The sequence below is a fragment of the Pelophylax lessonae genome, assembly GCF_965119305.1.
Source record: "Pelophylax lessonae genome assembly, chromosome: 6".
Taxonomy (NCBI): domain Eukaryota; kingdom Metazoa; phylum Chordata; class Amphibia; order Anura; family Ranidae; genus Pelophylax; species Pelophylax lessonae.
This window is the reverse complement of record NC_138773.1, coordinates 44142313-44168767: the sequence shown is the minus strand read 5'-3', so window position 1 is coordinate 44168767 and position 26455 is coordinate 44142313. Positions and strand designations below refer to the sequence as shown.

At 45.3% G+C, this 26455-nt stretch overlaps 1 protein-coding gene across 1 annotated transcript in view; it reads right to left on the bottom strand.

Annotated features, from left to right (window-relative positions):
- Positions 1 to 420: 420 nt before the first annotated feature.
- Positions 421 to 26455, bottom strand: part of WDR24 (WD repeat domain 24) — a 30616-nt gene continuing 4581 nt past the window's right edge. The window contains exons 2-10 of the mRNA XM_082259947.1: positions 25539 to 26242; positions 16785 to 16962; positions 13775 to 14447; positions 9373 to 9488; positions 7023 to 7138; positions 5139 to 5243; positions 2548 to 2885; positions 2105 to 2289; positions 421 to 667 (exon numbers count right to left, since the gene is read on the bottom strand). Coding sequence (XP_082116073.1) covers positions 499 to 667; positions 2105 to 2289; positions 2548 to 2885; positions 5139 to 5243; positions 7023 to 7138; positions 9373 to 9488; positions 13775 to 14447; positions 16785 to 16962; positions 25539 to 26019 — 2361 coding nt within the window. The 5' untranslated portion in view covers positions 26020 to 26242 and the 3' untranslated portion in view covers positions 421 to 498. The remainder of the gene's footprint in view (positions 668 to 2104; positions 2290 to 2547; positions 2886 to 5138; positions 5244 to 7022; positions 7139 to 9372; positions 9489 to 13774; positions 14448 to 16784; positions 16963 to 25538; positions 26243 to 26455) is intronic.

Sequence of the window (26455 nt, the reverse complement as noted above, 5' to 3'; positions counted from 1 at the left end):
GCACACAGCTGCTGCTCACAATTTTGGGGACATACACCCACATGGCTGTCAAATTGGGACCAGCAGCTGTGTCCATGCAGCCGCTGAGTCCCAATTGCAATAAATGGGACTGGCTGCATGTGGATTCACAGAACACCACTGCATTCTAGGCAGGCAAAAGCAGTCCTTTGCACAGGTGTTAGGAGTCCTAAACCAGTAGGGACATCAAGACCCTTTGTACAGCCTGGGCTTTTGATCCTAAGGAATCCAGCAGGACAAGCCATCATTAAAACTAATACAGTACCACAAGCAGCATCAAGAACTTCACCACTGTTGTTACTTTAGGCACTTTCTGGCAAGGACAGGTTCACTTTAAGTAGGAAAAAAAAAAAAAGAAAAAAAAAAAAAAGTGTTGCATGTGGCACCTTTCCTCACAAGGGGACAGTGGAAATAATTCATAGTGTACTCAAACACCAGCTGACACTGTTTTTCATCTGTATGCACTCATATATACAACGTTCAGCTGTATTCACAGGGGTGCCCGCACCCGGCGGGGCAGTGGGAGTTCGTCTGCATCCAGTTCATGATGTGCTGGAGATGTCCGCCATGTCCGCAGCCTTGGCACCAGACAAACAAGCCTTTCACTACGTGGTGACATACTGCGCACATGCTGGCACACTGGCGACACCTGGTGGGGAGACAGAGAAGCCATTAAAAGATGTTCGGGAATCAAAAAAAGAAAAAAACAAGATACAACATCAGTCAGCATCAGTCAGATGCTGCATCGGTCCGGTCCCCTGCTGCTTCTAAGAGTGAGAACTGAGTGATAAAAGGACCACTGATTACTCAGTTCTTTGTCTTCAGTGAGCAGAAAGCGAATGACTGACAGTCACCAGCTCTCTGCTCTGCCCCTCTAGTGCTCACTGGAGCACTAGGTTGTGAAGGCTGGCTCAGGCTCTAAGTGACTCGCTGAGAGGCTGAGACAGCTGTCGGTTCAGGCACATGGGTGGATCCCGACATTAAATCGGGGATCTCTCCAGAGCCTGGAACAGCTCTGAGACGTCAGCTGACAGCGGACTTTATCCTGCTGTGGGCTAAAAAAATGGGTCAGATGAGTGAAGAACAAGAAAGAAAGAGCTTTGGCCCTACCTACCCTTTAATAATTTAGCAGAATAGCTTTAGGAAAACACACAGTTAAGGCTCATTCAGACGGATGTCCTCCGCCTGTCTTCCATGCAGAGCTGCTTTTTGCTGTGTGTGCATCCACCTCAGAGGTGCACGCAGTCAGCTCATAGAAGTGGATGCAGATGCAGCAGCTGCATGGACACAACCGCATATCAAAATTTCACATGCAAGCAGGAGCGGGTGAACAGATCTGAAAGCAAAGTGTCGGTGTTCAGATCCATGCACAGCTTCTGCTAGTATGTCAGATTTTCACATGCGACTATCTGTGCAACCGCTGTATCTGCGTTCACTTTCATGGGCTGTCTGCATGCAGCTCCAAGATCGATGCACATGCAGCAAAAAGCAGCTGAGCGCAGAGGATGGGTCTCTGTGCTCATCTGAATGAGCACTAAAAAGAAGACTTCTACTAATAGAAGGGAGAAGCCATTGCTAAATCCTTAAAGCGGAGTTCCAGCCTAACCGCACACTCACCTGTCCCACGCTCCAGCGATGCGCCGTCTTCTCCCTCTCTGCGCGGCGCCGGCATCACTGATGTGGGCACCCGGCTGTGACAGTTTGCGGCTTCACAGCCGGGTACGCACTGCGCATGCGCGAGTTGCGCTATGCGTCGTGATTGGCCGGCAATCTTCTGGGACCTCTGACATGTCCCAGAAGATTGCAGGGAGGGAGGGAGAGAGGAGAACTTCCGCTCAGGGCGCCGCGGCGCTCCGAGTGGAAGTGGGAGCGGGTACATGTCAAAACTAGGTACCCGCTCCCCCCCCCCCCCCAAAAATGACATGCCAAATGTGGCATGTCAGGGGGTTAGGACTATTTAAAGCGGAAGTTCCACTTTTGGGTGGAACTTCGCTTTAATTAGATGCTAGGTGCCTGACTGCACATTCAGAATTACATGCTTTGTTTGTACATGGTGCGATATCCTGCTAATCATGTTGTTCCTCACCGGTCACAGATCCAGCCTTTGTTACTCATGGGCCTCTTGCAGTTGCTGCAGTTGATGTGGAGGGTAGTTGAGGCTTGGTTCAGGCAGTTGATGGCGCTGCAAGTACTCAGCTTGATCACCTGATTAGACACGTTCCACAGTTTGAATCGCTGCAATAGGTCAATGTAGGAGGTGAACCAGTGTTCCTATAGGGGTAGAGACACATGGTCATATATGTAAGCAACAAACATACACTAAATCAACACATTCACAACCAGAACACAGAAGAAATTATATGGTTGCCAGCACATCATGGGTCTACATATTACATAATAGTCTTAGAATTCATCAAATGGTCAACTTTTTTATGCAAATTTTCAGATATAAACTTTTCCACAATATAGGATTTACTGCTGTTATAAATGATTAAAAACCATATAACAATGGCTGCATTGCTTGATCACCTGCGTCTGTTCATCTATCTCCTTGCGGATCCGGTCCCCCAGCACAATGAGCACAGAGGCCGCCATCTGCACGTCACCCTGCTGGGCGTAGAAGCACAACATGTCACGGACGGTGGGGTTGAAGAAGTCGATGGGGAGACGGTTTTCATAAAGAGCGTGAGAGATAGAAATGAGGGAGAAGGACTCCACCGGAGTGAGGGACACAGTCTCCGCTTCGTTTCCGCTTACATGGGGAGAGTCGGCTTTGTCCTGTAAGTGGTCCAAAGCCGAGGGGTTGTCTGTGATCTCATGACGAAGCGGGAAGGCCTCCTGGGGAAGAACGTACTCCTGCTCCTCCGCTGTACGTGACACAAAAGGAGATTACAGGTTAGAATACTTACTTGACCTCCGGAACGTTTTACCCCCTTAAAGTGGAGTTCCACCCATTTTAGTGACTTTAGATCTATGTAATCCCCTTTAAAACGACTTTTACCAATTTTCTGCTTTATTTATCCTCTTCTCACTTCCGGGTCCGGTCGGCGATTACGTCATTCGGCGATTCGCAGTGTGTGCTGGGATGTATATCAGGCCATGAAATCTCGCATTATTACACAGGAGATGAGCTGTACTGCGTGCTCTGCCCCGCCTCCTCTCAGTGAGCTGTATGTATGTATTGTATTGAGGCCGTGCTCCGCCCCGCCTCCTCTCAGTGAGCGAGGACAAAGCATTATATCCTCACTGAGCTCACCGAGAGGAGGCGGGGGCGGAGCACGGCCTCAATACAATACATACTTAGAGCTCACTGAGAGGAGGCGGGGCAGAGCACGCAGTACAGCTCATCTCCTGTGTAATGATGTGAGATTTCATGCCCTGAAATACATCCCAGCACACACTGCGAATCGCTGACCGGACCCGGAAGTGAGAAGAGGATAAATAAAGCAGAAAATAAGGTATTTACTAAAAAAAAAAAAAAACTTTCCATTGGTAAAAGTTGTTTTAAAGGGGATTACATACATCTATGTAATCCAATTTATTAAAAATGGGTGGAACTCCACTTTAATGACCAGGGCATTTTTTTTCTATTCAGCACTGTGCTAATTTAACTGGTAATTGCACGGTCATGCAACATTGTCCCCAAATTAAATGTATATACTTTTTTTTTTTACACAAATATAGCTTTCTTTTGGTGGTATTTGATAACCTCTGGGTTTTTTATTTATTATATGAAAAAAAAAAAAAAACCTGAAAGCTTTGAATAAAAAACACATCATTTCCTACTTTCCATTATAAAACAGATCCAATAAAATCTAATTTCTTCACAAATTTCAGACCAAAATGTATTCTGCTACTTTTCTATACTATCAGGGACACTAGTATAGTTCCGATTGTGATCAAGATAGGGATTTGTACAGACATTATACTTGTAATGGTGGTGATTAGCGACTTAGAGTGGAACTGTAATAGTGTGGTGGGCAATCTGGCGCTAACAAACACTGGCTTGGAGGGACACTAATGGCAGTTTTCCACTGCAAGTACCGGCTCGGCTCTACTCAGCCCTGCTTGGCCCGGCTTGCTTTTCCACTGCTGGTACCGCATGGTACGGTGTTGGAACGGTTCGGTACGGTACAGTTTGCTTTTCCACTAAAGTAGTACTAAAGTTAAGTGGGTGGGATAACAACGGGGTGGTGGGATTCTCTGACCAATCAGTGGCTAGTAGTGACTGCATGCAAAGGATTGTGGGATATGGTACCGGTTATGGTACCTCTTGGAACCACAATCGAGGTGGTACTGTTTTTGAGAGCCGTACCGTTCGGTTCCATGCAGTGGAAAAGCACCGCCGCACCGTACCGTACCGAACCGTTCCTACACCATACCATGTGGTACCAGCAGTGGAAAAGCACAAAAGCGAGCCAAACCGTTTGGTTCTATGCAGTGGAAAAGCGCCATAACAATCGCTAGTGACACTAATACAGTGATCAGTGAAAATACTGTATTAATGACACTGGCTGGGAAGGGGATAACATCAAGGGACAATGAATGGGTTAACTGTGTGCCTAACAAATGTAATGCGTGCCACTTTTATTAACAGATCTGCCTGCTTTTTCAGGGAGAAGAAATAGACAGATCGCTGTCTATGTACAAAATTCTGTGTGTTTGTCAACACAGAACTCTGTGCTGTGATTGGCCACAGCCGAATCTCTGGCATACACACAATCTGTCAAGATTATGTTAAGTGTTAGAAGCCTTTAATGTTAACTGTTTTAATTAACCTTTTTTTGAAAGCCAAAAATATTTTCTTCCTTATTTAATCTTTGATAAAGTAAGGAACTACATTTTCTATCATTGATAATTCCCTTCAGTTGATAATCTACAGAACAGGAACAAAAAACAGAAATCTCTCCAAAGTGAGGGAAATCCAGTCTTGGAAAGTTATCCCCGGAACCGGTTCCCCACTGGAGGATTTTTGACTCAATTCCTGTTCTGGGGAGAACTCAAATGTTGGATTTCCCCCTCACTTTCAGTCACAATGGTCACCAGAACAAATACAAAGGGTGACTCTCCCACTTCCATTGTTCTGTTCACAAACAGGTAAAGTTGCAAATGAGACTTACGGTGGGGATGCTCATGGTCAACCATATAGAGCTCGTCCTCGTCTCCCTCCACATCTCCGAGCAGATAGTCGGCAGGAACATCGCTGCCCTCTGTCTCTTCATTCTCTGCCAGGAAAGAGTTAAAAATTAGACTTACACAGAAGGAAAATAAAACTTAAACAGTGTATAAAATAACCATTTATATCAATTTAAGTTAGCCTTAAAGCATAAGTTCACCTTTAGGAACATGTCACATGTTCCATCGGTTTTTAGGGTGGCACGTGTAAAATGTTCCCGCTGCTGCAGCCTCTCCCCGACCCAGCGCCTCTAGTGACAACGAGCCGGGGATCTTCTCCTTGAACTTGCAGTTATGTCATTCATTCACAGAGTTCTGTGAATGGGAGAACTACAGGTACTGACAGCCTTTACGTCTGTAGGCTTGTAATTCTCAATGAACTGCTACGGTGCTGTTAAGCACTCTAGGTAGCTCATCAAGTCTCCCTGGCAGTGGGTAACTGCCTGTCCGTACGAGGTACAAGCGGACAGCTGAAGTGGGGTACACACTAAAAGAAAAATCGGGCCAACGGTTGTTTGATTTTCCTCGTCGTTTCACAGCAAATCGGAACCGATGAACGAAAATTCTCGTACGACAAAGGCTATTTGTTTCTGATCATGCGCAGTCTTTCATTACCGATTTTTCTTGTACCAGAACGGTACACATTAAACAAAAATCGTTTTTTTCCATACGAGAAAAATTTTGGAGTTTGTTCCTTCGTGAATTTTTTTACAAAATTTCAGATTTGTCTGTAGAAAGTTCTGTACACGCTACAAGAAAATCGTACTAAAATTCTTTAGACGAAAATGTTCGCCCGATTATCTTATAGTGTGTACGAGCCTTTACACATATTCTGCAAGAGTCCTGCTTTGCACCCGTGATCTGCTGATTGCGGGTGCAATGCTTTCCAGACTCCTACAAAAAAAAAAAAAGTAAAAATAGTAAATTAACATTTTTTTAGCTGCAAAACTCAATTCCTAGATCTGCAGGCTCCCAACCCCTTCCCAGCTGCTATGTAAGTAGAAAACAGGAGTCCACACAGCTACCTGTTAGAAAATAAAAAGGATTCCAGAAAAGATCAGTGATTTTTTTAGTCTGTGCACCCATTGCTGAGTCATTAGTGCTCAAAAACTGTAAAGAAAGCAAGCAGGGGCTGATTTTATTATGTGCAGAGTGGAGGGGTCACTGCTGGCTTTATTTAGTTCTCTGCTCCGGTAAATGGCAGGATGTTCATTACACTTCAAATATAATCAAATGATAGTAGGGCAATACTACAGAGCATCATTTCTGTGACAGTTCAGAGTTTGCCTGGGACTACTAATGTCCCATACAAGATGGTGGTACCCAAAGGAAGGCATAGGCCTGTTCAGTAACAGAATATCAATAACTCTGGGGAGATGAAATGCACGAATAAAAGAAAATAAATAAAAATACATAAAGATGTAACTGTTTCATGACTAAGCCCCCTATTTGGGGAAAACGCATAGGAAGAGCAGGAGAGGGACTGGCGGTGAGTGATGTGCCATGTCTGACTTTGCAAGTTCGCACTACTTGCAATAAGGCTTATTGAATATTAAGCAAAAAAATAAAAAATAATAATAAACAACAGCGAAAGTGCAACAAGTTTGTATTATGAAACAAGGTTATTATGGAAAGATTGTGCAAGATTATTGCTGCTATTAATAGTATGGGGACAGAGCCTCTAACATTTGATTGCTGCACCATTATAGGGGTTAGCCATAACCTGAGAAAAAGTCAAGTATTCATTCCAGCAAACTACAGTAGCAAGGTGGGATATTTCCATATGAACACGATCTCTAAAGGAAATTCAATGAAAAGTTTCTCCTTACCGTCATTATTAATGGCTGCCGAGTCCATCAGAACGCTGTCAGCTCGGCTGTCTCCCTTGCTGTGCTCCAGCCTGGCTTCACTGCCCATCCCAGAGGGCATCTCCTTTATGCTGAAGCTGAGGGAAGAGGGTGCCAGTTAGAGGGGAAGCCAAGAAAAAGAAAAAGTCACACAAAGCGCACATAAACCCAATCTCTCATATAGGCTTTACTATGATAATGTCTTTCAAAGAATCACTTCAACTTTTTTTTTTTTTTTTCGAATTGCAGCTATTTTTTAAATTAATGGCTACAAAGGGCCCTATGCAAACCTGTTAGGGGGTGACAACATTCAACCACCTGTGAGAGCTTTTACAAACTAAATGTGATTTGGGTATGGTTTAGCCCCCGTTCACACTAAGGCGACCTGGTCGCCTCACAGGTCGCCGTAGGTCGCCTTCCATAGGGAAGCTGTGGACCCTTTCTAATAGGAGCGACACAAGTCGCTCCGACTTAGAAAAAGGGTCCGGAGCTTCTTTGGGGCGACCCGAAGGCGACCGCCATAGACTTCAATGTTATGAAGTCCGTGGCGGCCTCTCCGAGGTCGCGGCGCGCTGCTTGCACCGCGACCTCGGAGGTCGCCACCCGAAGTCGGATCGCCCCTATGTGAACGGGGCCTTAGCCAATCCAGCTCTCACAACTGTAAAACCCTTTTTGGACCAGGAGCAAGTTTTACATTTCTAAGAGCCTATTTGTCAATAATTTTATCATTACTTAAAAAGAGAACAAAAGAATATGCATTTTTTTTTTTCAGAAAAGGCTTTTTTTATCTTGCAAAAATGACCTTACTTTTATGCAATTCAAGGAGAAGAAACATAAAAGAACTAAAGACATTTTCTACTTTGATTAATGGCAATTTAATAAAGAAATACTGTAACTGTTGATAATAAAGTATACCTTTTATTCTATAATGGGTCCCACTAATTATAATTATGGTACAAAGCATTGCAAAGGTTTTTTTTTTTTCTTTTAATGAAATAAAGGGCTTTTCAACTTTTTTTTAAAGCAGCACTTAAAAAAGTTGTAACAAAATGAATAAAAAAATAAAAAAGTTTAAATAGAGAGAAAAAAAAAACCATATAAAACTATTCTTTTCTATTTTTATTTAAATTAGTGCTTTAAAAAGGTAAACTAATGGGTTAAATAGCAATTGATTTTATAAAAAAAAATAAATAAAAAAGCAAAAAACGTTGCCAGGTTGTTTTAACAGATGCAGATTGAAGTTCATCCATTTGATCTGCAGATGAATGGAAATAGTAGATACAAAAGTAGGTTTACATTCACATGGGTGTTTAGCCACACTGCTAATCCTTGCCGCTGGGATTGACAGCAGTGTGTGGATACAAACAAGTGGCCACTGCCCCCACCTATAACTGGTCTGTGCAGCAAGGGGCGCTGTAAGGGTGACGTATGAAAGAGAATGCCAAGCTTAAACTTACCATCCAGCAACCAACCAAATTGACCTGTCTAACAGTATGCACTAAGAACGGGTTTAGTCTGCACACATTTGCAAATACATGCGTAAACTTCAGGCCCTGCACCCCATTTTCTGTAGTGTTAACTAACTTCTGAGAGTCTCCACAATGGAAGCACATGCATTTTAATGGATAGGCAGAGGACAGGTGAGCCTGGAAGGAGCCCACCCCCTCCTTAAAGGTACAGGGGCGCATTGAACTCCTGCACTATAGCAGCATAGGTGTCAGTGGGCTGCCTGACCAATATATTCAAAACACAAACAAGTGGCCACTGCGCCCCCCCCCACCTATAACTGGTCTTTGCAGCAAGGAGCACTGGAAGGACGATGTATGTCATACAAAACCAACCGGCCTGCGACCAACCAAATGGACTCATCTCACAATATGCGTTTAAGAACAGGGGTTTACTCTGCACTCATTTGGATCTCTGCGGCCGCCAAACCCACAGTGACTGAGGATTCACACACACAAAAATATCCACACACAGCTATCAATCCCAGCTGCAGGAATCAGATTCTTGCCGCTGGGATTCACAACAAGGCTAAACGCATGTGCAAATGTAGCCTAACAATGTTACTTTATATCTCTCGATCTCCTGTCTGAACAGTGTTTACAAACACTGTAAGACAGTTTGACAGCAGAAGCTTCTACAGTGCCTCCATTTACACAGCAACTCCAGGCTGTCAGTTTGACATACAGGAACTGCCAGCAAGTGTGAGGAGTAAGGAGTGGAGCATAAGGGCGGGATGTACTATGCATGCCCTGTGTACTTCATTCAAGATGTGTTGGGTGTGTGTAGCACAGCCAATGTCCACAACTGGTTAATCCTGCAAACTCACCTGTTGAGTAGTGGCAAGGTGTTTCCACTTTTGCTTAAGCTGTGGTTCAGATTGGTGGGTGGCACAGTGCCCTGGCTGCAGTAGATGATTCTGAGCATTGTCCAAGTCTGAGCAACCTAGAAGTACAGATAAGAGAAATGGTGACGACAGTCCCATATACAATGAGATATCTAATTGCCAAATACATTTGTATGGACCTCAAAAGCCAGACAGTCCAACCCAGAAATCATAAAGGAAAACAGAATAAGGGAAGTCACTGTGTATTTTAGGGAGAACATTCTGTATGTTTATACATTTATCTTGATGTCATTTTTTACATAAAATTTAAAGCTGAACAGCTACATGAGAAATGTTTTACCTACCAAAGGATTGTTTTAGTCAGCCTTGTAGTCCAGACCCAAGACCTTATTTTATCCATTACAATTAGGCCTGGTTCACACCTGTGTGGCTACAAGAAGCCCATTGATTTGAATGAGCTCCCATGCTCCGCGACACCCAGTAAAGAAGTCCTTGCACTTTTTTTTAAAATCGCAGCCCACATGTGAACGATCTTCCCAGTATAGGGGTGCGCACAGGGCGTGATGTACACTCTTCACCTCATCCAATCAGAGTGTCTACTTCATTGATTTCCAGCTTCCAGGGGCATCAGCCAGGTAGGGTGTGTGTGTGTCTCTATATCCATTGATCTATATTATATATATCTCTATCTATCTATCTACACACACAGTAAGGGTCCATTCACACTAGCGCGACTTGTCAGGCGACTTGGTCGCCTGACAAGTCGCGGTCGGTCGCTCGCCATTGAATAGTACAGGACCCGTTCTAATAGGAGCGACACAAGTCGCTCCGACTTAGAAAAAGGGTCCTGTACTACTTCGGGGCGACCTGGAGGTGACTTGCATTGACTTCAATTATATGAAGTCCGTGCAAGTCGCACCGTGTGCACCGCGACTTCACAGGTCGCCCCACAAAGTTGTGTCGCGCCAGTCTGAATGGGCGCCAACTCACAAAAGTGAGTACACCCCTCACATTTTTGTAAATATTTTATTCTATCTTTTCATGTGACAACACTGAAGAAATTACACTTTGGTACAATGTAAAGTAGTCAGTGTACAGCTTGTATAACAGTGTAAATTTGCTGTCCCCTCAAAATAACTCAACACACAGCCATTAATGTCTAAACCGCTGGAAACAAAAGTGAGTACACCCCTAAGTGAAAATGTCCAAATTGGGCCCAATTAGCCATTTTCCCTCCCCGGTGTCATGTGACTCGTTAGTGTTACAAGGTCTCAGGTGTGACTTTTTGAATTGAATTACTGAAAAAAAAAAAACTTTTTGATGATAGATTTATATATACACACATTATTCTAATTTTATGAGATGCACCGGTTTATACACTATATTACCAAAAGTATTGGGACGCCTGCCTTTACAAAACATATGCAGTAAAAAAATCAAATTTGTTCATAAATTTAGACCAATATCTATATATCCCATAGTTTGTAGCTGCTATAACTTTTGTGCAAACCAACCAATATACACTTATTGGGTTTTTTTTTTTACCAAAAATTTGTAGCAGAATACATATTGGTCTAAATTGATGAACAAATTAGATTTTTTACTGCATATGTTTTCTAGCAGAAAGTAAAAAATGTAGCTTTTTTTTTCTTTAAGTTGTTGGTCTTTGTTTATAGAGCAAAAAATAAATGCAGAGGTGATCAAATACCACCAAAAGAAAGCTCTATTCTGTGGGGGGGGGGGGGGGGATTTTTTGGTACAGCATTGCATGACCGTGCAATTGTCAGTTAAAGTAAAGCAGTGTCATATCACAAGAAATGGCCTGGTCATGAAGAGGGGGGGGGGGGGGGGGGGTAAACCTTCCGGAGCTGAAGTGGTTAAAAATGACATCCATGTCAATTTCTCGGCCTTCAGTAAAAAACAAAGCAAGGCCTTTTTAACGCTGCACTCTGCAGGAAAGTAAAAACTTACCATTGCACTGCACTACACTACAGGAGTAACAGTAATAAAAAAAAAAAAAATGTACTTCCCATACCCTCCCACCCATGAGAGCTGTTGAAGACTCCCACCCTTCTCTTTGGCACTCAAGCCGTTGGTGGCAGCTGTGCCGCATCATCATGTACAATGCAGGGAGATCAGCCTTGTAAGCGAGGATGCCGAAGGCCCTCCTGTGTCAGGAGTCACTTTGGTTGGGGGGCCCGTGGAACAAAGCTTAGAGAGGTTGCGAAACCCCTCTCTTGGCTCCCCATGTTCCTCTTATGTGGAAGTCCCCCTGTCTCTTTTAGGGGCACAGGGTGACTGAGAAAATGATGGACAGCTACTTAATGGACACTGAGAATATGGTTTGGATTACTTCAAATGGGACAGTGATATTTATCCACAAGAGTATGGGGTTGTACTGCGCTGTCTGGGTATTTAAACTGAACTTCTTACTATCCACAGATATAAATTAATTCAGGTATATAAAGTGCTAATGTGCGTTTTCTGCAAATACACATATATAAATTAATTCAAGTATATAAGGTGCTTCTCTGTGTTTCATAGATGTGCAATTCACTCGTGCAAATATTACTTCATTAAATAATCACATTAATAAAATTAAATAATGTGCTGGTGTCTTAATCGCAATAACCAAATAAATAAATAAATTGTGCTGGGGACCTCCGTCCCGTTCCATAACGTCACTTCCGGGTTCCTACGCGTCACGTCACAATACCACGTGACTTCCTCAGGGATCAATCCCTGAGGAAGTCACGTGGTATCGTGACGCGTAGGAACCCGGAAGTGACGTTTATAAATTAATTTATATATGTGTATTTGCACAAAACACACATTAGCAGTTTATATACCTAGACTTTGACTATCACAGCAGCTGCTGCAGTACCTCTTAGAAAAATTAAGCATTAACTGTGGCCAGTTACAGCACTCTTCAGTTGTCACACTTGTGCACTGCAACATATGCATGTGGCTGAGGAACAGATAGGCCCCTTTCACATAGGCAGACCGTTCAGATTAGCCTGTCCATTTTTTTGGGCGGATCTGAATGGATGCCCCCATGTATCTCTATGGGGCATCAGATGTCAGCGGAGACATCTGGACGGATGGAAACCCTATTTTCCATCCGTCCAGCAGATGGGATCGGATGAGAACGGACAGACGGTCCATTCTCATCCGATTTCCCCCATAGAGAAGAATGGGGACCTGACAGCTCTGTCTCCGCACACAGCGCAGAGAAAGATGCCATCCGCCTACTCAGCGGGGGATCGGCGGATGTATCCCCCGCTGAGAAAAACGGAGTCCGCCGACAGACTCCAAGTGTGAAAGGTGCCTTAGGATATAGGATTGTGTATAAGGGATTGAATGGTGTTTTTCTTTTTTTTTTTTATTGGTTGAGCTAGATGTACTTGTGTCTTTTTTCAATCCGAATAAGTATATAACTATGTAACTACAAAGTCCCCCCCCCCCCCAACATAGGACCAGATCTTATAGTTATTTTGGCTACAAAAAATGCATTGGGGCTTACTTTCAGGGGGATGTCTTTTTGTCGCCTGTCTTCTCCCCCCCCCCCCCCCCCTCCCTGTCAGCATCTCTGTAATCCCCAAAATAAACTCTAGTTAAAGCAGAGTTCAATAATCCCCCCTCCACCAAATGATGTGGACCAGTGCACAAAGCAAGGTCCATAAAGACGTGGATGAGCGAGTTTGGGTGGAGGAACTTGACTGGCCTGCACAGAGTCCTGACCTCAATCTGATAGAACACATTTGGGATGAACTAGAGAGGAGACTATGAGCCAGGCCTTCTCATCCAACATCAGTGTCTGACCTCACAAATGCGCTTCTAGAATAATGGTCAAACATTCCCATAGACACACTCCTAAACCTTGTGTACAGCCTTCCCAGAAGAGTTGAAGCTGTTATAGCTGCAAAGGGTGGGCCAACTCAATATTGAACCCTACCCCCAATTTCCTGTGTGAAGAAAAAGTGGTGAGAAATCTCTGCCAGGGGAACACAGACAAACACTTTCTAAACAATGAGGAAGGTTCAATCTTTTTTATGTAGCCGTCTATGCCTTCCTGTCCCAGGAACAACTGCTACTCCTATTTCTTGAGGAAAAAGATAACTCCTCAATGGGGGGCAGGGGGGGGGGGGGGGTCACAGATAAAAATAAGAATGTAAGAAAAAAAAAAATTGACTGGAGCTTTGAAGTGGACCTTTCACCCAAAACTGGACACATCTCCTTTTCCCATCATCCTAATCCCCTTTCTAAAGATCCAATCTCAAAAAGAAGTAAAACTGCATTCATCTGATAAAGAATCAACTTTGATCAGCTCCTCCAGGCCTTCATTTTAGGCGCTGGTGATGTATTTAGTGCCCCTAAAGCTCACCTGCCACCTGTTGAGTTCTCTGGCCACCTTGGCGTTGTGATCGCACAGTTCAGATAGCGGCCGCCCAGCCAAAGCGTAACGCTCAGCTGTGGCTACAAACCAGCCCATGTCTTCTCCGCCCGCCTCGAAAACACTTAACCCACTGGATATGTTCTCAAACTGCTCCATGGGGTCTGGCTTCCTCAGGAAGAAGATGGGGTGGCGTCGGTCGTACGGCTTCCTATTAGAGTCATTGGCTGATGAAGACGAAGATATGAGGCTCTCCTTGGCCGCAAAGGCCAGGTCTCCAAATAGGCCATAGCAGAGGCCTTCAGGGTTAGCCCGGTCTATGGGCCTCTTGGCGTCTCTGAAGATGTGTTGGTACAACGTGCTGTCCTTAGAGCCCGAGAGCAGGAAGTAAGGGTCGTGGCAGTGTCTCCAAACAATTCCCGTCGTCACATCTTTGTGCTCCTCAAAGGTGGCAAATGGGATGAAGGGTCGCCTAACGTCCCACACATATATGTTATGGTCCACCATCATGGAGCATGTCCCTATGTGGTACTTCCTCTCCGGCCGCCACTTTACTCGCGCCACGGAAGCAATGGTTTGAACGCAGTAGATCTCTTTGGCTCGGTTAGTGTTCATGTCCCACACTTTTACCATTTTGTCACGTCCACCAGTTGCCAGCCAACCTCTGCAAGGAAATCAAAGTAACTAGGTTACCATTTCTGTTTTAAATACTGATGTATCATATAAAAGAAATGAGTTTCCCATGAACATGGACAACACCACTGCATGGACATAAACCTCAAAGTCCACCACTGTACCCCCTGCATACAGCACACCCACACACATCTCAACTAACCTCCCCCGCACCCATCCACTACTCCACTGACCGCCACCGCACCCATCCACTACTCCACTGACCGCCACCGCACCCATCCACTACTCCACTGACCGCCACTGCACCCATCCACTACTCCACTGACTGCCACCGCACCCATCCACTACTCCACTGACCGCCACTGCACCCATACACTACTCCACTGACCGCCACTGCACCCATACACTACTCCACTGACCACACCAATGCCCGACTCCACTGACCACCAACACGCCCATGCACTACTCCACTGACCGCCACTGCACCCATACACTACTCCATTGACCGCCACTGCACCTAATCACTAATCCACTGATCACACACATACCTCACTCCATTGACTGCCATCACGCCCATGCACTACTCCACTGACTGCCACTGCACCTAAGCACTAATCCACTGACCACACCAATACCTGACTCCACTGACCACCAACACGCCCATGCACTACTCCACTGACCGCCACTGCACCTAATCACTAATCCACTGACCACACCCATACTCGACTCCACTGACTGCCAGCACGCCCATGCACTACTCCACTGACTGCCACTGCACCCAAGCACTAATCCACTGACCACACCAATGCCTGACTCCACTGACCACCAACACGCCCATGCACTACTCCACTGACCACCACTGCACCCATACACTACTCCATCGACCGCCACTGCACCTAATCACTAATCCACTGATCACACACATACCTCACTCCATTGACTGCCATCACGCCCATGCACTACTCCACTGACTGCCACTGCACCTAAGCACTAATCCACTGACCACACCAATGCCTGACTCCACTGACCACCAACACGCCCATGCACTACTCCACTGACCACCACTGCACCCATACACTACTCCATCGACCGCCACTGGACCTAATCACTAATCCACTGATCACACACATACCTCACTCCATTGACTGCCATCACGCCCATGCACTACTCCACTGACTGCCACTGCACCTAAGCACTAATCCACTGACCACACCAATACCTGACTCCACTGACCACCAACACGCCCATGCACTTCTCCACTGACCGCCACTGCACCTAATCACTAATCCACTGACCACACCCATACTCAACTCCACTGACTGCCAGCACGCCCATGCACTACTCCACTGACTGCCACTGCACCTAAGCATTAATCCACTGACCACACCCATGCCTGACTTCACTAACCGCCAACACGCCCATGCTTACTCCACTGACCGCTGCTGCACCCATGCCCATATCTACTGACCACCGACGCCCATATGCCCTACTCCACTGACCGCCACTACACCCAAGCACTAATCAACTGACCACGCTAATGCCCAACTCCACTAACAGCCACCGCACCCATGCCCAACTCCACTGACAGCCACCGCACCCATGCCCAACTCCACTGACAGCCACCGCACCCATGCCCAACTCCACTGACAGCAACCGAACCCATGCCCAACTCCACTGACAGCAACCGCACCCATGCCCAACTCCACTGACAGCAACCGCACCCATGCCCAACTCCACTGACAGCCAACGCACCCATGCCCAACTCCACTGACAGCCAACGCACCCATGCCCAACTCCACTGACAGCCAACGCACCCATGCCAAACTCCACTGACAGCCAACGCACCCATGCCAAACTCCACTGACAGCCAACGCACCCATGCCAAACTCCACTGACAGCCAACGCACCCATGCCAAACTCCACTGACAGCCAACGCACCCATGCCAAACTCCACTGACAGCCAACGCACCCATGCCAAACTCCACTGACAGCCAACGCACCATGCCCCCAAGACTGCATACCTGTAGTAAATTTAAAAGTAATTCAGTATTCATACCTTTCACTTGGCACCACACATACTAACCCCCACACTCAACCACAGGGGGAGATTTACTAAAAATTGTTGCACACAGAATCTGGTACAGATGTGCATAGCAACCAAACTGCTTCTAGCCTCAGCTTGTTCAGTTAAGCTCTGACAATAAATCCTAGAAGCGGATTAGTTACTATGCAAATGCTGCATCAGATTTTGTGCACCAGTTTTAGTAAATCTCCCCCAGAGAGTCCTCAGGTACCTCTTCACCCGCCCCCCCTCTGCATCGACACACTTTACCTAAACAGTAGAGTGACCTTCCATCAGGGTACTTGCCTGTCCTCCGGATGCCAGTCACAGCAGAAGACAGGTCCGTTATGAGCAGTGAACATTCGCTCGAAGCGGTCGGGCCTGCGGATGTCCCACAGCTGAACGTTTCCGTTTTCAAAGGTGGCCGCAAAAGTGAAATAATCCCGGATGCTGAACTGTACGTCTCTCACACTCTCAGACTGACCTGCAACAAGATTATATGGTCAGCCAGTCAGTACTCTACTGCCTTTAAAAGGGAACCTAAAGTATATCTAAAGCCAAGAACTAAAATATAAATTTTCTGCAACTCAGCAGTCTTTCGCTGTGGTGGCTGCAATAGTTTCCTTTTTTTTCTTTTTTTTTAGACTAAGTACTGAGAAAGTATCTGTTTATCTTGCCAGAAATTCAGCATCCTTATAACTTCCTATGCAGTGAACTGAAATTATAAAACAATATCAGCTTCCGAAACTATATTCTGTGAACAACAGAAAACCTCCATCTTATATTAAGTTGATGAAATGAGGGGGAGGTGTTTGTAGTCCAAAACAGGAGAGCAATCAATGGCGACAAAGCTGTTCTTCCACAGTTACAGTCCAATGAACGACGTTCCCCTAGTACAGGAAGTGTGGAACTGGCAGGATTACCAGGTAAAGTAAGGGAAAGAAGCCTGAAAACAGAAAAGGAATGCAGCCATCACATCTATGGATCGGTAAGCTGCAACAGATTACTGCATTGATTTGGGGTTTAGATATGTTTTACCGTGTTCTGTTACATCTTTATCAATGTGAATGTGATCGGATTAATATAAATATACTGGATCTGTTACATAATTGTAGGTGTACTGTAGTACAGATCCATGCTATTTAAGAGCTTCCATAAACCCAGACTGCACAGTGCGACCGGAAAGTATTCACAGCGCTTCACTTTTTCCACATTTTATTATGTTACAGCCTTATTCCAAAATTGATGAAATTCATTATTTTCCTCAAAATTCTACAAACATTCCCTCATAATGACAACATGAAAAAAGTTTGTTTAACCACTTTAAGACCAGGATTTTCCACCTTAATGACCAGGCCATATTTTGCGATTCGGCACTGCGTTACTTTAACGGACAATTAGGCGGTCGTGCGACGCTGTACCCAAATAAAATTGACGTCCTTTTTTCCCCACAAACAGAGCTTTCTTTTGGTGGTATTTGATCACCTCTGCGAATTTTATTTGTTTGCGCTATAAAAAAAAAGAAAAAAAAAAAAAAAAAAAAGAAAGAAGAAGAAGAGTGACAATATTGAAAAAAAATAAAAAACAATATTTTTCACTTTCTGCTATACAACATTCCCAAAAAAATGTAAAAATCTAAATTTAACATTTTAGGCCGATTTATTTTCTGCTACATATTTTTGGTAATAAAAAAAAAAAAAAAATCACAATAAGCGTATTTTGATTGGTTTGCGCAAAAGTTATTGCGTTTACTAACTAAGGGAAAGATTAAAAGATTTAGGTCATTTTTATTGTTTTTTTTTTTTTACTAGTAATGACAGTGATCTGCGATTTTTAGCGGGACTGCGACATTGCGGCAGACAGTTTGGACCCCCTAACTGACATGTTTGACACTTTTGGGGGGACCAGTGACATTACTACAGTAATCATTGCTAAAAATATGCACTGTTATTGTAATAATGACATTGGCAGGGAAGGGGTTAAATGTAAGCCTAGGGGAGTGATTTTAACTGTGGGGGGGGTGTGGCTTCTGAAATGACCATAGAGACATGTGATCCTATATAGAAGGATCACATGGGCTCTGTGATCATTCCAGGGAGAAGAACGGTCATCTGTGTTTACAACAGCTGACCGTTCTTCCCTCTCAGGGAGCGATCGCGGGGGTGTCAGGCGGCAATCGGTGCCGCCTGCCCGCTGCATCGGCTTCCCCGCTGACGGGGAGCGCGCTCGCCCCCTAGCCTCCTGCTCGCGACCGATGTATAGCTACGTCGCTTTGCCCAGGAGCGTCTGTCTGCCGCAGTTTAACTGCGGCGGGTGGTCGCAAAGCGGTTAAAATCTTTGCAAATTGATTAAATAAATAAATAAAAATTTCATGTACATAAGTATTCACAGCCTTTGCCATGACACTCAAAATTGAGCTCAGGTGCATCCTGCTTCCACTGATCATCCTTGAGGTGTTTCTACAACTTGATTGGAGTCCACCTGTGGTAAATTCAGTTGATTGGACATGATTTGGAAAGGCACACACCTGTCTATAAGATCCCACAGTTAACAATATAGGCTATGTGGGACTTTAGGTGAGACACCAGCAGGTAATGCCCAGCGTCTCCATCCCTGTATCAGGAATTGTCTGTAGACCTCTGAGACAGGATTGTATGGAGGCACAGATAAGTACAGTGGCCTCCATCATCTGTAAATGGGAGAAGTTTGGAACCACCAGGACTCTTCATAGAGCCGGCTGCCTGGCCAAACTGAGCGATCGGGGGAAGGACGGTCAGGGAGGTGACCAAGAACCTGATCCTCACTCTGACAGAGCTCCAGCATTTCTGTGTGGAGAGAGGAGAACCTTCCAGAACAACCATCTCTGCAGCACTCCACCAATCAGGTCTGTATGGTGGAGTGGCCAGACGGAAGCCACTCCTCAGTAAAAGGCACATGACAGCCTGTTCAGAGTTTGCCAAAAGGCACCCGATTGTCGGTTCACATTGGTGGGATGTGGGAGCCATGCAAATCCACTGTGGGTTCCCGCATCGCACCCGACTCACAGGCAGTTCACACTGCCATATGCAAACTGCTGGGAGTGTCAATACAAAGTTAACGATACCCCCCAGATTAGGTCACATATCGCAGTGCAAACTGTCAGTTCGGACAGGAATCGGATCGCATAGGTGTGAACATCCATGCGATCCGATTCTAGTGCAGACAAAAAAAAAGGGTCCCTTACGACTTTGGTCCAAATGTGATGCAAATTTAGCCATGCGAACTGCATGGCTAAATTCGCATCGCACAGATATCACATGGGATTTGCACAGCAGTACGGTGCAAATCACATGCAATGTCGACATTGCATATGTGTGAACCGGCACTGAAGGACTCTCAGACCATGAGAAACAAAATTGTCTGATGAAACAAAGATTGAACTCTTTGGCTTGAAGGGCAAGTGTCATGTCTGAAGGAAATCAGGCACCGCCCATCACCTGGCCAATACCATCCCTGAAGCATGGTGGTGGCAGCATCATGCTGTGGGGATGTTTTTCAGCGGCAAAACCTGGGAGACTGGTCAGGATCGAGGGAAAGATGAATGCAGCAATGTACAGAGACATCCTTGATGCAAACCTTCTCCAGAGAGCTCTGGACCTCAGACTGGGGCAAAGGTTCCTCTTCCAACAGGACCACGACACTAAGCACACAGCCAAGATAACAAAGGAGTGGCTATGGGACAACTCTGTGAATGTCCTTGAGTGGCCCAGACTTGAACCCGAGTGAAAATCTCTGGAGAGATCTGAAAATGGCTGTGCACCGATACTGCCCATCCAACCTGATGGGGCTTGAGAGGTCCTGCAAAGAAGAAGTGGAGAAACTGCCCCAAAAATAGGTGTGCCAAGCTTGTAGCATCATACTCAAAAAGACTTGAGGCTGTAATTGGTGCTTCAACAAAGTATTGAGTAAAGGCTGTGAATACTTATGTACATGGGATTTTTTATTGTTAATAAATTTGCAAGATTTCAAACAAACTTCTTTCACGTTGTCATTGTATTGTTTATAGAATTTTGAGGAAAGTAATAAATTGACTCGTCGGCTGGGGAGTCAGTGCGTGTGACCGGCGGCTTTGATGGCCGCCGGCCACTCGCGATCTCCCGCAGCTGAGAGAGAAGGACAGACTGCTGATGTAAGCACAGCCGTGCGTCATTCTCCCTGAAGTGATCACAGAGGCTATGTGATACTGCTATATAGGATCGTATGTCTCTGTGATTACTTCACAAGCCACGCCCCCTGACAGTTAGAATCACGCCGCTAGGGACACATTTAACCTCCTGATCACCAGTACTGTTAACCCCTTCCTTGCCAGTGTCATTATTACAGTAACAATGCATATTTTTAGCACTGATTACTGTAGTAATGTCACTGGTACCCCCAAAAGTGTAAAAATGTCAGTTAGGGGTCCGATCTGTCCGCCGCAATGTCGCAGTCCCGCAAAATAAATCGCAGATGGCCGCCATTACTAGTAAAAAAAAAAAAAATAATGACAAATCTTTCCCTTAGTTAGTAAACGCAATAACTTTTGCGCAAACCAATCAAAATACGCTTATTGTGATTTTTTTACCAAACATATGTAGCAGAAAACAAATTGGCCTAAAATGTTAAAAAATTTTGATTTTTACATTTTTTTTTTTGAGAATTTCATATAAAAGAATGTGAAAAATATTGTTATTTTTTCAAAATTGTCATTCTTTTTTTGTTTATAGAGCAAAAAATAAAAAAAAAATAGCACAGGTGATCAAATACCACCAAAAGAAAGCTCTATTTGTGGGAAAAAAAGGACGTCAATTTTGTTTGGGTACAGCTTCGCACGACTGCGCAATTCTCCGTTACAGTCACGCAGTGCAGAATCGCCAAATAGGGCCTGGTCATTGAGCAGCCAAATCCTCTGGTCTGAAAGTGGTTAATGCTGATCCAAACAAACTACTTACTGCTCTAACATGTGCCCTTGCTGCATGCGCTGTAATAACTACATGTATTCTCAGCTAGATACAGTATACAGCGCTGGGTTCCGGCAGTGGGACAAGAACCTCTGGTTCCACTCCTGGAACAAAACAGAGTTGGGCTGACGTTAGTCAGGCATTCACAGGAAGCTTTGTATTCTATGAATAAATACAAAGCTACCTCTAATTAGCTGAGGCAGAGATCGGGGCATCATCCACTTGCCTCAGCCAATCGGAGGAAGCTTTGTATCCATTCATAGAATACAAAGTTTCCTGTGAATGGCTAAACACAGCTCAGCCCGACTATTTTGATCCAGTGTTCCGTGAAAATTCCCTACCCTCGTCACTTCCTGTGCACATACGTCATGGAACAGCTGAGCAGCTTACCACTGCGAATGCTCATAGCTCCGGAGGGTAAGGAATTTTCACTGGGTAGTGTTTTTTTAACGTTACACTGCATCAGCTGTTGCCGCGGGTACATTAAATCATCTCCGCTCCAACCCCTCTGACTTCCCTGATCTCGGCTCCAAAATATAAAAGCGGCGGCGGGTCTATGAAAATATAAATCGCGGAGCCTAGCTCTTCCCCCTCGAGCAGTGCCCCCAGAGAAAACCGCTGCATGTTCACCCCCAAGCTGCTTCTCTATGCATCCATAAGACACAGCTGTGGTTAGGCCTCGCCCCCTCCCCCTTCTCTACTCATTGGCTCACTGGCTGTGATTGACAGCAGTCGGAGCCAATGAGCTATCATGAACATCGTTGGATTGGAGGTGGCTCCGGTAAGGATTGTGGGGGCCGGGGGGGGCACAGATGATAGTAAAAAACCTTCAACCTTTAGAACCACTTTAATGCATTACCTGCATTACCTGCATTAGGATAAACATACTTCACCTTGCTGTTTCCACACACCCACCCCCTTCTCCATAAATACTTACTTCTCAATCCAGGGTTGTGCCCATGTGTGCCAGCGCAGGCCTTTCTCCTTCCTCTCAGAGAATAGACTGATAGCAATGGCAGCCACTGGCTCCTGCTGCTGTCAATCAAATCCAGTGAGGCAATCTGAATCAGCCCGGCTCAGGAGCGCGCAGGTATGAGTGTCCCCATAGCACACAACTTGCTTTGGGGGCACATTCTGGAAAGGAGAAGCAGAAATTTCTGGCGGGGGCCCAGAAGAGGAGATAAAGGACCACTGTGTGCACAATCATGCACAGAACAGGTAAGTATAAACCTTTTTTACATTTTAGGTAAAAAAAGCAAAAGGCTTTAGTATCACTTTAAACATGGAGTTAAGACTTTATAGTGGAATTCTGGGATAACTACTATTACAAGTTTCCCCTCCACTCCCCCTCACTCCCCTAACACCTATACCTAATAATACCCTGTGTAAGAAAGATCTGTATACTTACCTATTTTCAGGCCGCTCCGATCCAGTCACCTGAACTCCCATGTTAACCATTGTCAGTGTCACTGGAGAGGACAGAGCATGCCAACAACAACTGTAGTGGTGACATCACCCATAGGCTTCAATGAACCATCTGTTGTCGGTGCTCCCTCCTCTCCCCTGCAGGGCGCTGGCTGATAAAGGGAAGCAGAATCATGTGAGTGGACCAGAGCAGCCTTAAAATAGGTATGTATTTGGATCTCTCTTACACAGGATAGTAAGCACAGGTGTTAGGAGGAAGGAGGGGACAATTTTAGGAGTAGTTAGGATTATCCAGGAATTCCACTTTAACCACTTAAGCCCCAGGCCTATTTCTGACACTTTTTGTTTACAAGTTAAAATCAGTATTTTTTCCTAGAAAACTACTTAGAACCCCCAAACATTATTTATATATATATATATATATATTTTTTTTAGCAAAGACTCTGGAGAATAACATGTCGGTCATTGCAATATTTTTTGTCACGCGGTATTTGCGAAGCGGTCTTTAAAACGCCATTTAAAAAAAACTAAACAGTAAAGTTAGTCCATTTTTTTTGTATATTGTGGAAGATGATGTCACGCCGAGTAAATAGATACCCAACATGTTACGGTTTAAAATTGCGCACACCCGTGGGTTGGCGACAAACTACGGTCAATAGAGATCTCAATAGGTGACGCATTAAACGTTTTTAACGGTTACCAGTTTAGGGTTAGAGTGTAGCTTTTTTTTTTTTTTTTTAATTATTGCCCACGCTCTGGCGATCGCGGCGATACCTCACATGTGTGGTTTGAACAGCGATTTAATTCGCAGCTCGACTTCCATATGCGTTTTCTTTCGTTCGTGAGCTAAAATTTTTTTTTTCCTATTTATTTTTTTTAACTTTATCACAGGTTTTTAAAAAAAAATAAAATCTGATCACTTTAATTGCTGTCACAAGCAATGTAAACATCCCTTGTGACACCAATATGCAGTGACAGGTACTCTTTATGGAGGGATTGAGAGTCTAAAAGACCCCAAACCCCTCCACTTCCATGTATTCAAAACGCCGCAAACGGCATTTTTGCATACAGCCGTTTTTTGAATTTGCCGCCTTTAGCAGCAGAGTAACCCGGACGTGACGTCATGGACGCCGCCTCCGGGTTAGGTTATTGGAGACCCAATCGAAGCCGCTTCCGGCTTTGATCGGGACTCCATCCAGCCGGCGGACGTGCCGGCTGGGTGCTCGGGTCTCCCGGTGGGACGGGAGACCCGGGCAAAGCCGCGGAAGGCAGCGGGAGGGGGGAATCCCTTCCCGCTCGCTGGGGTAACCACCGAGCGGCTCCTGAGCCGCATCGGTCATTACCGCCGGAAAGCCGACCGCCGGCTCTAAACAATGGTACCGGGGTGATGCCTCTAGCTAGAGGCATCACCCCGGTATAACACCGCAAAGTCTGCTGACGTACCCCTACGTCACTTTGCGGTAAGTGGTTGTAAAGGCTGGATATTTTTTTATCTTAATGCATTTCTTCCATTAAAGTGGTTTAAAAGCTGACTTTTTTTCTTACATTCATGCATAGAATGCATGAAGGTGTAAAAAAAAAAAAAAAAAAAACTTCTGTATCCAGCTCCCCTTAAAGCCCCCCTTATACTTACCTGAGCTCGATCCAACGTTATGCAAGAGAGCAGCAGCTATTTCCTCTTTCTCCCTCCCCACAGGGCAGGATGAAAGCAGTGAAAGCCATTGGCTCCTGCTGCTGTCAATCATATCCTATGACGAGGGAGTAAGGGGCAGAGCTGAGTCCCTCTGTCTGTGTCTATGGGCGCAGACAGCGGAGCTTGGAAGCGAGCCTGCACAAATGCTCCCATAGGAAGCGGCTACCTATGGGAGCACTGGTCGGAAAGGAAGAGCCAGGCGTTCTGGCAGGGCACACGAAAGAGGAGGATAGGGTAAGTATAGAGTAAATATAGAACATGTTTGCTTTTTTTTTTAAATGTTACCTTTAAAATGACTTTAAGGTAAAAGAAATGTCCTATTTGTATTGCCCCCTGACCCCCCCCCCTGCATACTTACCTAACCCCAATCTCGATCCAGTGCTGTGCTCATCTGAGAGGCTCTCTCCTCTCTCCGCTCACAGGAGCAGCAGCATCAGTCATTGCTCACAGAATTTGATTGACAGCAGAAGGAGCCAGAGAATGGGGGGGCAGGGCCAACAGAGAAAAGCAGGAACGAAGAGCACTGGCGGGGGACCAGAGAAAAGGAGGTTCAGGGCTGCTCTGTGCAATACAGCTGCATAGAGCAGGCAAGTATAAACATGTTCGTTTGTTTTTTTATTTGAAGCCTTACAATTACTTCAAGACCAGGGGTGAACACAGAACATATCCACCCATTGCCGGCCATTGAAAGAACTATAGAGAGAGGAATTTGCACAGCCAATTGGAAGAGAGCATGGCAGCTACCAGTCTTGACAACTACAAGATCGAGCTCAACTTGACTGCACTATCAGGGCTATTTATTGGTAGTTAGGTGATATATATATATATATATATATATATATATATATATATATATAATAAATAAAAGAAAAACCACAGATTCAGCCAAGGTAAGGGGATGACTTTGGGATGGGAAGTTCCTAGATCGTACTCTTTATAGCCTAAGATATAACAGAGCCATACCGGAGAAGGTGCTGACAGAGTCCTTTTTACGGAGGTCGAAGCATTTCATGTAGCCATCTTGGGATCCACTGAGCAGCATGTAGACCTCCGTTGGGTGGAAGCAGACTTTATTCACCGTCCTTTTATGTTCTGTAAACAGTTGGTCCTGCTTGTTCCTGGAGGGCTTTCCCAGGTTCCACGTTACCACCACACCATTGGTGGCCGCCGTGGCCAAAAGGTTCTCGTCCATCTGGTGCCACACCACATCTGCACAGCTAAAATTCAGAGAAGGCTTCCGGCCAACCCGCAGGTTCAACTTCTCCGCAAAGTGGTCCTCTTCCATGGAGTAGATCTTGAAGATGTTGCGGCCGGCCACCACCACTTGTGCAGCGTCCCGGCAGACGCTTATGGCGTTTGCCGGGGCGTCGAGGTGGCAGAACATGGTGCGGCCTGTCAGGGTGTTACCGCCCAGGGCCGTGGTGACTCGCGCCATTTTCTCCATGGCGGGCACCCGGCCGCTGGCCCCCTTCCAGACTCCGGTAAGGGTCTCCACAAGAGCGGTTGTATTGGACGATGCAGGGGGAAAGAAAAGGGTGTGAGGATTCACATAGCTAAGAGCGGGGGGACGGGTGCCAGGTCCTAAAGGTCTTGACGCATGAAACACTTCATCAATGGACCAATTCAGTTATCCAGGACCTCCCTTGCGATTTCACACCACGTCAAGCCTAGGAGACACAAAGATAAGAATTAGAGAAGTAATTTAACTTTACTGCTATGGCGACAAATATTCTGTTTTGCACACACATGCATAATGAAGTCCACACTGTGGGCTTGCAAATTCTGTAAATTCTTTCATCAGATATATTTTTTTGAAACTATAACTAAAGGCAAACTTTTTTGGGGGGGGGGGGGGTAGAGTAGAGAGTGATCAGAGCACC